The following is a 15,478-nucleotide window of genomic DNA, read 5'->3' as shown; positions in this document are numbered from 1 at the left end:
TGGGGTGCCCACATCGATAGTGTCATATTGGGATGTGCGTTTTACTTCCAGGTTCTAGAAGAAATTTCATGAGGAGTTGGGTACCCGATTACATTTCAGCACCACTTACCACCTACAGACACACGGGCAGAGCGAGCGGACGATTCAAACGCTCGAGGACATGCTAGGCGCATGTGTTATAGACTTCGGTGGAAGTTGGGACACTTACTTGCCCTTGGATGAGTTTTCATACAACAACAGCCATCACTCCAGTATCGGTATGCCTCCTTTTGAGCTTTTATACGGGAGGAGGTGTCGTACTCCCATCTGTTCAGGAGAGGTAGGGCAGAGAGTGATGGGGAGCACTGAGATAGTGCTCAAGATGATAGAGCAGATCCAGCAGGTCAGATAGAGGTTACTGACAGCCCAAAGTCGTTAGAAGAGTTATACGGACCGGAGACGATCCGAGCTAGAGTTCCCGGTCGGAGATTTTGTCCTCCTGAAGGTATACCCATGGAAAGGGGTGATCCGATTCAGGAAGCGGGGCAAGCTCGGCCCTAGATACATCGGTCCTTTCAGACTGGTCGCTCGAGTGGGTAAGGTAGCTTATCACTTAGAGCTGCCTGCAGAGTTGAGCCAGATTCATAACACCTTCCATGTGTCCCAGTTGAAGAAGTGTGTAGCCGACGAGACGGCAGTGGTCCCTTTAAAGGACATTCAGGTTGATGATCTCCTGAACTACATTGAGAAGCTGGTGGTGATTTTAGATAAGAAGGTGAAGGTCTTGAGGAATAAAGAGGTGCCCTTGGTTCGGGTTCAGTGGTAGCATCGGAATGGATCCGAGTGGACTTGGGAACTGGAGTCCGAGATGCGTGATCAGTACCCAAAGTTGTTTCCAGAGGATGACTTCGAGGGTGAAGTCTGATTCTAGTAGGGGAGAACTGTAACATCCCGACTCCCATGTATAATATTTATTTAATTATATTCATTTTGTCAGGGCAACTCGACGAGTTGGAGGCACCAACTCGCCGAGTAGAGATGGAGATAGCTACGTGATTTATGGGGCCTACTCGATGAGTTGGAGGACCCCAACTCGACGAGTAGGAGTTGAGTGTGAAAACTCTAATTTTTAGGGTTTGCACCCTATTTAAAGAACCTTAAGCCCTTTATTCCGCCTCCCTGATCACTTTACCACCCTGAGAGAAACCCTAAACGAGCTGGTATCATCTGAGAGAGAGAGAGAGAGAGAAAGGCTAAAAGTGTGTGATTTGGTGCATTCTTTGAAGGAGTTGGAGGAGCAAAAGGCTTGGAACGAGAAGGAGCCCTTGGATCCAGTATTCTTTCAGTGTTAGCTGCCATTTGGAGGTAAAAAGCTATCACCTTGACCATTTGTTTGTTAGATCTCTTCACTAGGGATTTTAGGGCCATTTCCATCTTCTCTTTGAGTCCTTTAGTTGTTTGAGCATGCCTTGAAGATGAGACTTCAGATCTGGAAAATATGAGGTCCCTTAGGCCAAAAGATTCATGCTTTATCAAGCTTTGGCCAACTTTCATGCCTTAAACCCTCTATTGAGCTTTGGGTTGTCAAACTTAGCCCTAGATGCCATGCATAAACGTGAAGCTTGCAGCTTTACGTGTTATTTCAGCCTTGGGAGGCTAGATCTGAAGTATGGGGCCTTAGTTCTGCTTAAAAACGTCTGAATGAGAGAATGGACTGAAGGGACTCGACGAGTTGGTGAGCTAACTCGACGAGTTGGTTAGGGTTTTCCCTAATAGTCTAGACGCGTTACGAACTCGGCGAGTTGGTGAAACAACTCAGTGAGTTGAGATTGGATTTCCTGATTTTCATAAGAAACGAAGGAACTCGACGAGTCGCATAGATGCACTCGACGAGTTGGATCAACATGGACTATTGACTCGAGTGTTGACTTCCGTTGACTTTTAGGGTTTGGTCAAGTATGGACTTAAGAGACCATGGAGGGGTAAAATGGTCTTTCACCCTTTTCGAGAGTTAGAAAAGGGGTTAGCTTAGCATCGTTGGAGTTGTTGTTATAAATTGTTAATTAGAGATGATTATGACATGTAGGCGGAGATTAGACCGATCATAGAGTACGAGACCTACTTGCTTACTTACGAGTTGATTCTTCTCACTATACTTACCTGAGTGCTAATGTTGTGTGACCGGAGGGTCTTATTTGAGTTATTGACCGAAAGGTCTTATTTGAGTTACTGACCGGAGGGTCTTATGTGCTTATTCTGAGTTATTTGGTATCATGCATTTTCTCTTTGTGATTTATGTTGTATATTATTATGTGCCTTACTGAGTTAGGACCGGAGGGTCCAAACCGAGTCGTGAGACCGGAGGGTCTTCACTGATATACCGGACTGGAGGGTCCGACCCGAGCTGTGAGACCGGTGGGTCTTCAATGAGACACATGACCGGAGGGTCCTTATTGAGATATAGCCATGGGAGGCTAATTATTTGTGTGTGGTATTTTGGGGAACTCACTAAGCTTCGTGCTTACAGTGTTGTGTGAAATGTGTTTTAGGTACCTCTCAGAATCGCAGGAAGGCGCCGGCTTGATTGTACACACCAGCTTAAGATTATGTTTTGAGGATTCTAGGATATTGTCAAACCTTTTGTTATCGTGTGTTTTGAACAACTTATAAATTTGGGTTTGAGAATTGTGAATAATGTGTTTTGTGTGGTTGTAAAAATGAAAATTTTATTTGAAAATTTAGAGTGTTACAAGTATGGCAGTGTGGAAATGCACAAGAGGATTTATGTGGTATATTTTCCTTTAGATGAGATCAAGGGTCAGTTTTCCTTGGATATGGGCAGGTCAGGTGTTGGTTGATGGAAGTGAATTGGGAGCGACAACTCTTGTTGTCTCAAATGTATCCCGACTATGAGAGTGATGCCTCTTATATATATATATATATATATATATATATATATATATATATATATATATATATATATATATATATATATATATATATATATATATACATATATATATATATATATATGATCCTCACGATGAATTGATGGTTGGGGGTTTGTGGGCAAGGTAAGTGGTAATCCATTTGTTTCGGGATATAAAATCGGTGCTATGAATAGACTGTCATAATTATTAATTGTGCATCTGCGCGGGGTTCTTAATGTTAGAATTGGTTATGATTGGAAATTTTTGAGGTCTTTATCTGAGATTCAGAATCTCTTAAGTTTTGCTTGGTCCTTATCTGGAAGATCATCTTGCATGTGTTATACATTCCAAGAGTCAGGGATGGTTTGTACTTGGTTGAGCCAGTTTGAGATATAGTTTTGTTGCAACACCAGCAGGTGGTAGTTCGAACCCTAAGTGGCGGAGAACTAGGTATTATGCTTGGAGGATCATCTATCTTTTTGAGTTTGTGGTGTCGGAAGAATACTTCATAGGGATCTATGGTGCGGGTATGCGAGACTTTGATTCGATGTTTGGTCAAGTCAGGGGTGTACAGCATGTGGCTATCGGATGTGTGTGTTCAGGAAATACAAAAGTTGTCTCGCAGTATGAAGTAGTTATTCAAGGAGATCGTTGTAGCCATTGGTTCCTTTTGGGATGTCAATGAGTAGATGAAGAGGCGCTAGGATTGCTCAGGTTAAGTATCGGTTGTTGAGGGATTTTCCAACTCGTTGTATGGATTGTTATTTATGGTCTAGATTAGGCAGTTGTCGATCGGTAAATCAATTTTAGAGATGGGTATGTTCAGCTCTGTGTGGGTTATGGTTCATTGGATTATGTGTCGATGCATTCTCGATCATTGGTCATTTCGTTCATCATCAAAGCGGAGATTCCTCGGAAGTTTTGAGCTGTATCAGTTGAAGTTCAATGGATTCATCAACCTATCATCAAGTTCGGCTCAAGTTTGGAAGATGTCCTTGGTTATCGGGAGTCTAGAATTTGGGAGAGTGTTGTTCATTTTTCCAGATGGGACATTAGATCTGTGTAGAATCTAACTTTTTGGCATGTCATGCTGACAGGGGTGGTATTTAGATGGATCCGACCAAAGTTTTAGCAGCATTTCTGGATAACTTTAAAAGTTTTATCAAGATAGTTATGTATTGATGGGGTCTGTTTAGTTTCAATCAAGGTATGGGATCTTGTTTCGATCATTCATGAGGATATTTTATGTTAATGATTGAGATTCGTCACTTCGTTAGATCTCTGGTACTTCACCATTTGGGTAAGGTTATGGGTTCTCTTAAGAGTGTGTATTAAGGTAAGTTCATTAGATATTGTCGTGAGGGGTGTATGTGGGTTGGACAAGACAGAAATGGAGCACTTGATTCTAATTATTCATGGTTATTATTTGGGTTATAACCTCTGAATTAGAACAAGAGTGCGACCGTCTATCCCAATCTCGGGTCGTGTGCGACCATGTTTTCATCGGATTTTACGTTGGTAGCAGCCTGTACTGTGAAAGGAATTATACGTAGTAAAAGAGTATGGTGGTGTTGTGTTCAGTTAGCATTGATAGGGACGTTGATTGTGTTCCTACAAGGCACTGGAATGAGGTTGAGTATCTTCAGGCCCACGTGGTGTTGTTCATTAGTTTTCAGGCGAGAGATGGAATGACGAAAGGATCGGAGTGATACCGAGAGCATTCCAGACATGGGCTGAGGGCCAGGAAGGGCATTTCAGACTCAGGATGTAGGCTCGAAGGCAATACTGACTTATGTTGAGGACCTTGTAGGGGTATTCCAGACATAGGCTGTAGGCTCAGTGATCATGATTGTTTATTTTTCTGCGTAGGGTACTTTCGGTGTTAGTGCATTGTTGGAAGTCGGGCGACTCACTGACCAGCTGATTTGGATCATGTGGGGAATTAAAGGTTGTTGGGAGTAATAGTTGTACGTCAGAAGTACCTTGCAAAGTGTTTGCATTATGAACCTCATTTGCTTGCGGGCTGTTTATTAGGAGTTTGGTTACCAAGGTTGGGTATCGGTTATGGAACCTCAAGTCATGAAGCTCATTGTGAATGACTCGAGTGATTTGCCAGGTGAAGGTACACCTTAATTGATAAAGATTCGGATACAACATGAAAATTCTTGGATTGGTCATCTTTACTCGTAGGAGCGGTGGGATGGTAATGACGTGTCAGGGAGTCAAGGGTCTATTTAAGGTTTTCTGTACAATTTCTGGATTTGGGATCGGTTGAAATTCACAATCGGTGTATTTTGAGTATTTCATTCTGCGTTTTTAGTGGTGTTCATAGTCAAAGACGACGGGTAGGTTCAACGAATGGATGAATATCAGTCCTGGAGTATGGTTTCTGAAGTTTAGAACTGATGGGTTCCTGGTCTCGGGGAGCATATTGATGGAGTTGTTTTGGTGGTCATAGTTTTGAGAGTCCTCGGATATGTGGTTCTCGCTAGAAGTTAGGTCTTATAGGTACGAAGTTATGGAATATGTTGGCGTTGTACGTGTTTCTCTACAATGGTTATCAAGTTTAGACTCGTGTTGGGAGTCGCCTTGTTTTTGAATGAATGGTTCAACAATAGTGAATAGTCAGGGGTTCTGTTTCCCAGTGGTATCAGCAAGGTAATTTAGGGTCAGAAGGGTTTCGTATGGTTCGGAATGTAAAGTAAATTCGTATTGAGTGTGTTATGAGATAGTTTTGCTTGCTTGAGAGTCAGTCGAGGTATTGGATTTCCGGATTTTGGGCAGATTATGATGGTTTTCTTCAGTGGTAAAAGTTAGTGGGTCAAGGATTCATTATTGTTCGGGATGCGTAAGTTTCGCTAAGATTGGGTTAAATATAGTATGGGAAGGCAGTTGCCTGAATGCGTCGACTTTTAGTTCGGATCGGGTTTCGAGGTGGATTGTCTAAATGGCCGAGGCGGAGATGCGAGAACACTACCCTGAGCTATTTGCGGCAGCGGACTTCGAGGAAAAAGTATGATTTAAGTTGGGGAGAATTGTAACATCTCGATTTTCAAGTATTTACCTTTTAACCCCCTTAGTATGAGAATTGTTTGCAAATTGGTCTTCAGTGGCATTTTTGTAATTTTTAGGATTGCGTGAGTACGTTGGGTGTACATGTTAGTATGATGGGCGTACATGGGTTTTATTTAGTATGTTGGGCATACATTTTGGTACGTTGGGTGTGCGTGGCCAGGGTGCAAAACCTAATTTTTAGGGTTTGGACCCTATTTAAACATCCTTAACCCCCACGACTTCTTTCTTTCATCAGCCTCCAGCCCCATTTCGACCCCTTTGCAAACCCTAATCCATTTGAGAGCATTTTGAGCCATTAGTCTGTGTTTTAGTGATCTTGAAGTAGGAAAAATGAAGAGAAGATCATCTTAGAAGAGTGGAGCACTTTGGATCCAGAATCACATCATCATTTGACACCATTTGGAGGTAAAAAGATTTGATATTGATGAAGTTCTTCTTAGATCTTGTTTAGTTATTGTTTTGTGTTCATTTTGGTCCCATAAGCTTGGTATTATGAGTATGGGTTACTCTAATTCATATGAGTTGTCCTTTCAAATATTTTGGAGTGTCTAGAAGCATAAAAATGTAGGCTTGGTCATTAGTTTCCTTCCATACATGATCTAGGTTTTCTTAATGAGTTAAGAAGTTAGGGTTTTTGGTATTGAGCACTTAATAGCCATGCAATACCATAAAGTTGGAAACTTTATGGTAAAGGACAATATTTGAGGACTAGATTTGGAATTTGGACAAAAGAGCTTAAGGATTAAGCTCTTAATAGAAGAAAAGGTGACAAGTGCGTACGTTGGGCGTACGAAATGGTATGGTGGGCATACCAGGTCAACAACCCGCTTTTCTAGTCAATATGCCAGTACGTCATGGGTACCAGCTGAGTATGATTGGCGTACTCAGCTGAGTTGACTCGGTGGACTTTTTTACTTTTTTATTTTGACCTGATTTTGACCAAATTTGACTGAGGGGTGTGTCCTGTTCAACAATCTTTTCAGACTGAGAGGTGAGTTTTCCTCACTATACTCATGGGTCGAAGGCACGAATGCAGACCCACTAGGTTATGTATCCTGGTATAGAGGATGTTGTTATGTGGTAGTGATTTGTTAGATCTGTGTCCTGGTATATAGGATGTTGCTATGCGATAGTGATCTGTAGATCTGCCTATTTGTCTGACTGGTTATATGATTATTTGTTTGTTGGATAGATGTTATCTGTTATGTATATGTCGACATGGTATGGTTGGGTTGAGGAAATCATGCTCTGCGTGGAAGCCAACGAACTTGGGATCAAGCCAGACATAATTTGTGGGCCAGTAAGGCAAGCCAGACTTATGTTGTGGGCTCGGGAGCAATCCAGACATGAGTTGTGGGTCGGAAGGCAAGTCAGACTCATGTTGTGGGCTCAGGGGTAATCCAGTCTGTTAGTTGTGGACCCAGTATGCATGTTGTTATATGTTTGTGTGGTGGTATTTTGGGGGAATTCACTAAGCTTCGTACTTACAGTTTGGTTTCATGTTTTCATGTACTTCAGATGATCGGGGCAAGGCGAAGGCGTGATCGTATACATCCTTCGGATTTTATGTTATTTGGATTTTGGGATACTCTGATTATTGAGTATCACTTTTGAAACAATGTTATGTAAACAATCATGGTCATTGGGTTGGTTTTGAAAAATGAAAATTTTACCGTGATTTTTAGGATGTTACAGTTTAAGCCCTATTTAAAAATCTTAACTCATAGAAACCCTCCCATTATTCAGCCTCCATCCCCCTCAACCTATGATTTCGAAACCCTAGAACCCTTTGAGAGCTTTCTTGACCTTTGTGGGTGTTTGGTGCATTTTGGAGAAGGGATAACTCATTAGAGAATAATTGGATTGCTTAGAGCTTGTAGATCCTAGCTTGGTTTTCCTTGTTGCGTCTTTTGAAGGTAAAAAGTCTCAAACTTGATGGTTCATTTGTTAGATCTTGCTTGTGAGTGAGTTTTTGTGCTTTTTGGTCCCCATGAGTTGATTCTTGAGAGTAAATGCTACTCCAGAGGTTTTGGGTGTTCATTTTGATGTTTTTTAGGTCCCTTGTTCATAAAGTTTGCATCTTGATGGTTGTGGACCAACCATGCATGAGTTGTTGACCTCTTGGTGAAGCTAGTAGGCCAAATTTGAGTTTTGGGTTTCTTAGAGCCATGCAAAGGCATCAAGTTATTGTATTTATTAATTAAGGCACCCATTATAATTAGATATGAGCCGTGGACGTAAAGTTAAAGGGATTAAGCACTTTTAAGTGAGTTCTTGGTCATCTTGTTATGTTAGGAAGCTTAAGTTTGGTGTTGGGCTCTATTAAGTCATGCTAGGTCATAATGTCAGGAACTTTATGACTCTTGACTTCCATTAGGCTTGAACTTGACGATTTGGACATTTGGTCTTAAAGGAATAAGACCTAAAAATGGAATTTGGCTAACTGGTTGGTATGCTGGGCGTACCTTTCTGTACGCGGCGCGTATGGAGCCTTGGTCCCATTTTTCTATTGATGCATGGTACGCTCAGCAAAAGGAGGATGTATGCAAGGCATACTCCAGGAGGAGGAATTAAGTCACTTTTGGGCCATTTTAGGGTTTGGACCATGTTTGGTTGGGTCTAGGCTTGGAGGGGTAAAATGGTCTTTTACCCAAGGAGTTGTAATTATGGAAAAGGACCTTTGGTTATTGATTATGATTTATTTTATGATTGGGGTTTAATTATTTATGTTAGTGTGGGGGTTTCTCGTTTCGGCAGCTCGAGGGGGAGATTGGGTTGTCTTCGGATCGAGGTGAGTCTCCTCACTGTACCCATGGTTCGAACACACCAATGTCGGCCCACTAGGATATGTTATGTAGGATGTTAGTTGTCTTTGTGACTCTTGCATTGTATGTTGGGTTGGGGCCCATTAGTATGCATGAAGGGTTGGTCCTAATTGCGTAAGTGGGTTTGGCCCATTGTATGTCGGGATAGGCCCATTTGTATGTTGGGTTGGGCCCATTTATTATGAAGGGATAGGCCCATTATTATGCGTTGAGCCCAATGTACAGGTTGGGCCCAATGATATGTATGGTATTTGGTATTTTGGGGAACTCACTAAGCTTTGTGCTTATAGTTTCATGTTATGGTTTCAAGTACTTCTAGTTCGAAAGGGAAGGGCCCGACATAACAACACAGCATCCCCCATAGTTTATTCCACATTTGATTATTCGTGATCTTTGCCTTTGATGTTTAAATACTATTTTTTAACATTGAATATTTTGGGATTGACATGTTATTTGTATTAATGTTTTAAAAATGAAAATTTTACTCTGAATTTTTGGGACGTTATAAAGTATGTGTGTATCATTGTTTCTAGTTTAGATCTGATGCAAAATGAAAGCCATCTAGAAGGGAAATATGATTGTCGGAAAAACAAACAACCCAAGAAGAACCAATTGAAGCTCTAAGTTACGGTAGTTCTGGAATCGATTCTGAACTTGGGACCAACATAGAGATCGTTCATTTACTTTGAATTCGCCACCGGAATCTCATCGACTTTCTTGTATCCTATAAGTGTAAGAGAAAACGATGACTCTGAAACATTTTGGGGTTTGTTTGTGATCAAGAATTCCACAAACAAATACGTGTATGATGTTGTGTGTTTTATCCCACATGATGGTTCCCCTTCTTTTGAAATCGCAGCCCCCAAAAAAATCATACCTGCAAAATTATCTTGTGCTTCTTCCTACATGTGTGTGGAGGAAATCCAGCAAACAAAATTAAGGGCTTCTTCCTACACGTCTGAATAACCCTAACCCTAGTGCAAATCTGGAAAACTCCTCCGGTTTAAAAACCCTCGGACCAGGTGGGGTCCGGTGATTTCTAGGTGAAGATGAAAGTGGTTACAGGTGGTGGTGGCGGACAGTGGTGGCAGTCGGAAGCCCTAACACAGATCTAGAAAATCCCTCCTTATATGTATTGTTAGATCTTGAAAACCCCTCCTGATGTGTATTGTTCGTGAGTAAGTATGTTCATAAGTGTGTGTGTATGTGTATTGTTAGAAAATTTGGTGTGTGTTTTTCTTGAGTATCTATGTTCATAAGTGTATGTGTGTTTTGAAGAAGTCCAGAAAATCTGATGAGTGTATGTGTTTTCAAAATAAACCCAGAAAATTTGATGGGTGTATATGTTAATGAAGAGACGTATGGTCTTGACTGTGTATCCGTCCGTGTTCATCAGATTTTCTTGAGTTATATATATATATATATATATATATATATATATATATATATATATATATATATATATATATATATATATATATATATATATATATATATAAATAAGAGAGAGAGAGAGAGAGACCCTCTTATTTTTTTAATTGTTTAAATAAATTAATAAGTATTAGATTTTAAAAAAATGAAAGAAAAATATAAAATAAATACCTCAAGGATACTACAGTCATTTCAGTTTGCTAAGGGACCAAATCCGCAACGAACCTAACTCAAAAGGACCACGAAACCAAAAAAAAAATCGAGGTTTAGACTAAACTTCAGAAAAAATACATACCACATGGACTATTTTTGCAGTTTTGTCTGAAATGTAATAAAAAAACGGTGTAAAATAAAAGGTAAATGTGTCCAAATGTATTTTTCTAGTGAATGCATAAATAAACTTTATATAATCTTGGAATTAAGTGGCGAAAGAAAATAAGTCAATATTGGTTTGCTCCATAATAGACAAGAACAATAAAATGAATTATGTTGTGTATTCAATTTCAAATGAAATTATGATTTGGATGTTCTTGAACGATTGTACTATTTTGAAGCCGACAAAACTATGAAAGCATTTGTCTCGGACAAAATAAGCCTTCACTTAGTCAACGAACTTTTGTGGTTTAATTAACTTTTAATTAAAATACAAATAAATTATTCGAATAAAAATGTGTTATACAAGATTAATTTTAAACTAGATTTAACGGATATTTAGACCCCAAAAAAACAAATTTAACTAAACCAGGTTAAAACTATCAGAAACGAAACTAAAACCCACCAAATTTTCGTATTAGGTATTTATAAATATGTACATAACACAAAACCAAAAAAGTTAAACACCAATAACAATAATTTGGTCGAATCAGCGTAGTAGATGAAACTTTTTACACCAAAAAATTTGGTTATTTTTAATCTTCAATGAACATATTAGAAATTGAAACAATCTAGTAGCATTTTTTTGTCTCAAAATAAACCACACAAATTGCACATTTTTGAGAGCTAAGATCCACAACTATAAAACATAAACTTGGAAGAACAAAAGCAGTCTAAAACAGTAAATTCATCCATGTATGCCATTCTCATACAATTAAACCAACAATTTACAAAAAAGTAAGCATTTTGACTATTACTCTTCTAAGTTTTTTTTCTACTTGAAAGCAATCTAATAGCAACTTCATAGTTTTTGTTGTTGCAGAAAACAACTCATGAGGGAGCATCCCTATCCGACATATCTTCATCTTTTATGTTTCCCCTTGCATGATCCCTGCGTTTTATTTATTCACAGTTAAATTTTTTGAAAACATTTGACTTTTGAGGTCAACCAAATTACTTTTTAAAGTTTGACTTTTGAGGTCAAACATATAGTAATACTACCTTGGATTGATATGATTTGCATTGAAGCTTTGACGCCGAGGCTTTTCTTCTTCATCAACATCTGAATCGTATTCCTGACCACTCCATATGCGTGGCTTTGCCCGTTTCTCCATGGGCTCTTCTGGCTATTTTATTTATTTATTTTTTTTTTTTAAAAAAAGTAAAACATAAAATAAGCACAAGGCAAATAAGTGAATTAATTGAATGATTTTAGATTTTAGATTTATTTACCTCTTCAGGGACTTCTGTGACAGGTGGCGTTGTCTGAAACGGGACACTAGGAGAATGTGGTAACCTTGATAGTTGCTCCAGCAGCATGTTCCTGTCATATATGATATTCAAGTCAAAATACAACACACCAAATATGTGTGTGTGTGTGTGTTTAACGTATGAGCTTTTATAATAGTTGTGGTAAGCTAAAAATAGAAACCCTTTTAGAAACTAGAAAAAAGAATAAATAAAAGATGATGAATGTGTCATTCAAGTATGTTTTGCTATGCATAATTAGACACAAGAATGAAAAGAAATTGAAGAACAAGGACAAAACTGTCTAATTTATAAAAAATGAAATCTTGATATACTACTGAATAAGTTTCACATTGATAAATTGTATGATTGTTGGAAATATATATTCTTTAGATTTAACAACTTGTAGAACAAAATTTCATTTATCACTTGAAAAATAATTTACTATAACTTAAAAACTTTAAATGAATAGAATACCATGAAATTTCAAAATTATATTATAAACAAAAAATCCTATAGTTGGTTTAATTAATATAATTATAACAATAATTTAACTTAAGGTTAGAGCTTTTTTAAACAATGGCATTATTTAATGAAGATCAGTATATAAAACTAAACCTTGTAATTATAATATATCACTCCATTCCATCACATAATTGGAATAGAATCACATTTCTTGAGGAATGCTCCATTCCATTCCTACATGGCAAACAACCATATTTTTTTCATTCCATTCCAGCTTTGATTACTGCTTATCAAGCCCTACCTAAGCTCTTGAACTAAAATTACTTATTTGTCTACTTTCAATACACGACATTTGACTCTACATGCTTCACCTATTGAGGGGTATTTAAGGCATTCCAAACTAGCATCTGTAAACCTTTCATCTAAACTGGCATGGCAAATTGGCAATGTACAGATGATATCCAAACTGGTTCTACTCTCTTTAGCAACATGTGTGTAGGCTTGTTCACAGATAACAAAAAAGTATTGAAAAAAATATATTAGTCAATTAAGGGTGTCAAAAATGAATAATAATAATATGCCATTTTTGCCTATTTGATGCCAATCCCTCACAAGGAATCAACAAGCCTAACATAACAGGATCCCTTTATATTGGCATTCGTTCATTGAAGGGTATTTATGACATTTGGTTAAATGGTAGCACATATCTTTCATCCAACCAAAAAAATATACCCAAACATAAATTTAGAAAGAAGGATACTATTGACACCCTTAAAAAAGACATTGCTATGGAAAATGTCTATCATGTGTCATTTTTAACTAAGTCCACACATCAAATCAAACATAACTCCTAAAACATACAGTGTCTACATTTATAATATAATGAACCATAAAGTTTGCAATGAATAAAACATATATGATCATCAAGGTTAGACAGACAAACAATATCTACAACACAATCTCACCTTATTTTCTCCAAATCTTTAGGAGTGTTTTGATTGTCAAGAGGACTTGGCTCAACATGAAGCGTGTAATCAGGTCCAAAATACTCATAATACTCATTGTAAGGCAGCTTATTTTCAGGTTCAACGCCAACAGCAACTGCTGTCTGAAAATTTTCAAAGAAATTAAATTAAATCATCATGCTTATGGAATAACTAATCATAAGAAAAAATGTCAAAATAGAGAAAATAAAGACCTCATAACACCAACATCGGGCCACATTGCGGATTGTATAACCACCACCTCCTAAAACCATGAGAGGAACATTGAAAGATCTAAGATACCTGAGACAATCTGCATGACCTTTCACTGACAAATTGAAGCACCCTAATCTATCACCAGCCAATGAATCTGCCCCACATTGAAGAACCACTGCATCAGGCTGATAAACCTCCATAACTTTGTGAAGAATTGGTCTAAATAGACCACGAAAGCTATCATCATCCATTCCATCATTCAAAGGTACATTTAGGGCGTAGTACTTTCCCTGGTGTGCACCAATGTCTTTGATGTGTCCAGTTCCAGGGAAAAAGTCCCCAAATTTATGAAATGAGACTGTCATCACTCTGTCAGTGGTGAAGAAAGCTTCTTCAACCCCGTCTCCATGGTGGATGTCAATATCTACATATAGCACACGCTGCAAAATAACAGTATGTTATGACCATCGGATTCTTATAATAGAATATCAGATAGCATCGTTGTAATACAGATTCTTAAAGACCTAATTTCCATATTTGCAGAATGTGAGTGAGATAGAAATACGGAGAGTGAAGATGCATACCCTGTGGACTTTAAGAAGCTCAAGAATACCCAAAACAATATCATTAACATAACAAAACCCTGAAGCTTCGGATTTCTTCGCGTGATGTAACCCTCCGGCCCAATTTATCGCAATGTCGGCGTCTTGCCGGTTAAGCTTAACAGCGGCTCCGATGGATCCACCTGAAGACGCTTGGCAAAACTCAAAAATACCATCAAAGACTGGGCAATCCTCTCCAACGTTGAACCGCTTGAGGTGGCGAGCATGAGTGTGGTCATGAAGGGTATCCGGAGTGACAGAAGCTAGAAAGTCTACATAATCGTCGGAGTGGAACCGTCGGATGTCTTCTGGGCCAGCGGGAAACGGACGGACGATCTCCATGCGACGGTGAAGGGAGTAATGCACGATGAGGTTGTGGGCCATGCGGATGCGATGGGGTTTCATTGGGTGACCTTGGCCGTAATAGTAGTCGCCGATTGAGGGTTCGTAGAAGTACGACACACGGCGTTTTCTCCCATCAGGACCTGAAGGGAGCGACGCTCCCCCAACTGAGGAGGACTCGACCATTGTGATTCGCGGCGGTGATGCGTTAACCGATAACTAGAGGGTAACCAAAAATCGCCGCCGCGATGGTGAAGACAACTGAAGAGTAGGCCTGCGGTCCGTTGGAATGGTTCGTATTCGGGTCGAAAAGAGTAGGGCAGGGTTTACCGACCCTGGACCAAAGTATGAAGCACAATCAAGACTCAAGAGAGCTAGGTTTTTAAGTATCTGGGGTAGCAAGATGAATTTTGTATTTATTTAATAAATTTTTGGGGATAGGAAAAACGAATTTTGTATTTATTTAAGGGATAATGATTTAGAAGGATAACCTAGTTTAGGTTAGGGGTGGAATTGGTACGGTACCGAGTATTTTTTTCACAAACCGTGTACCGTACCAATTATAATTGGTATGTAATTTTAGTTACCACTACCGTACCAAGTACAGTTGGTATCAACTTAATTGGCTACCAGTAAGTTCGGTTGGTACATGTTGGTAATGGTATATACCAACATGTATGGGTGTTTTTGGAATTAAGATTTATGTGTTATTGTGCACTTCAAATATAAATGTAGGTTTTGTAAATAAGAGTTTTCTGAATGGTTGGATTGAAAATTCGATAAAAAAAGATTTTATAATTTTGTACCATGAGTTTAAACTAAACAATAGAGTTAATGGGATATGTTAATATGAGTTTAAACTTTAAAAGCTACTAGACGGTAAATGCTAATATCAAAGCACTTGAACTCTTAACCGTCAAATACATTTAAAGTTAAAATATACAATACTTTATATATATGAAAAATAACTTGGTTGGTATGGTAATACCGTGGCATTTAAAACCTTGTAC

At 38.7% G+C, this 15,478-nt stretch overlaps 1 protein-coding gene across 1 annotated transcript; it reads right to left on the bottom strand.

Annotated features, from left to right (window-relative positions):
• Window positions 1-11,287: 11,287 nt before the first annotated feature.
• Window positions 11,288-14,846, bottom strand: LOC145114861 (histone deacetylase 6-like). Its single transcript, XM_079050960.1, has 6 exons — window positions 14,109-14,846; window positions 13,524-13,964; window positions 13,291-13,433; window positions 11,846-11,936; window positions 11,615-11,739; window positions 11,288-11,504 (listed from the first exon to the last, which is right to left on the bottom strand). Exons 1-6 carry the CDS (start codon window positions 14,652-14,654, stop codon window positions 11,444-11,446), a joined length of 1,407 nt encoding a protein of 468 aa, XP_078907086.1. The 5' UTR covers window positions 14,655-14,846; the 3' UTR covers window positions 11,288-11,443.
• Between the last annotated feature and the right edge of the window lie 632 nt (window positions 14,847-15,478).

Source organism: Lactuca virosa, chromosome 5, assembly GCF_052849685.1.
Source record: "Lactuca virosa cultivar CGN04683 chromosome 5, Lactuca_virosa_CGN04683_v6, whole genome shotgun sequence".
NCBI classification, from domain to species: Eukaryota; Viridiplantae; Streptophyta; class Magnoliopsida; order Asterales; family Asteraceae; genus Lactuca; species Lactuca virosa.
The sequence above is the reverse complement of the archived record's forward strand: the minus strand, read 5'-3'. Positions and strand labels throughout refer to the sequence as shown.

Bases quoted from the DNA above. Each gene is read 5' to 3' on its own strand.
- LOC145114861 (XM_079050960.1), bottom strand. From the start codon at position 14,654: ATGGTCGAGTCCTCCTCAGTTGGGGGAGCGTCGCTCCCTTCAGGTCCT. The intron at 11,937-13,290 runs GTGAGATTGTGT...CATATATGACAG, and splicing joins AAAGATTTGGAGAAAATAAG to GAACATGCTGCTGGAGCAAC. The intron at 11,740-11,845 runs GTAAATAAATCT...TAAATAAAATAG, and splicing joins TCACAGAAGTCCCTGAAGAG to CCAGAAGAGCCCATGGAGAA.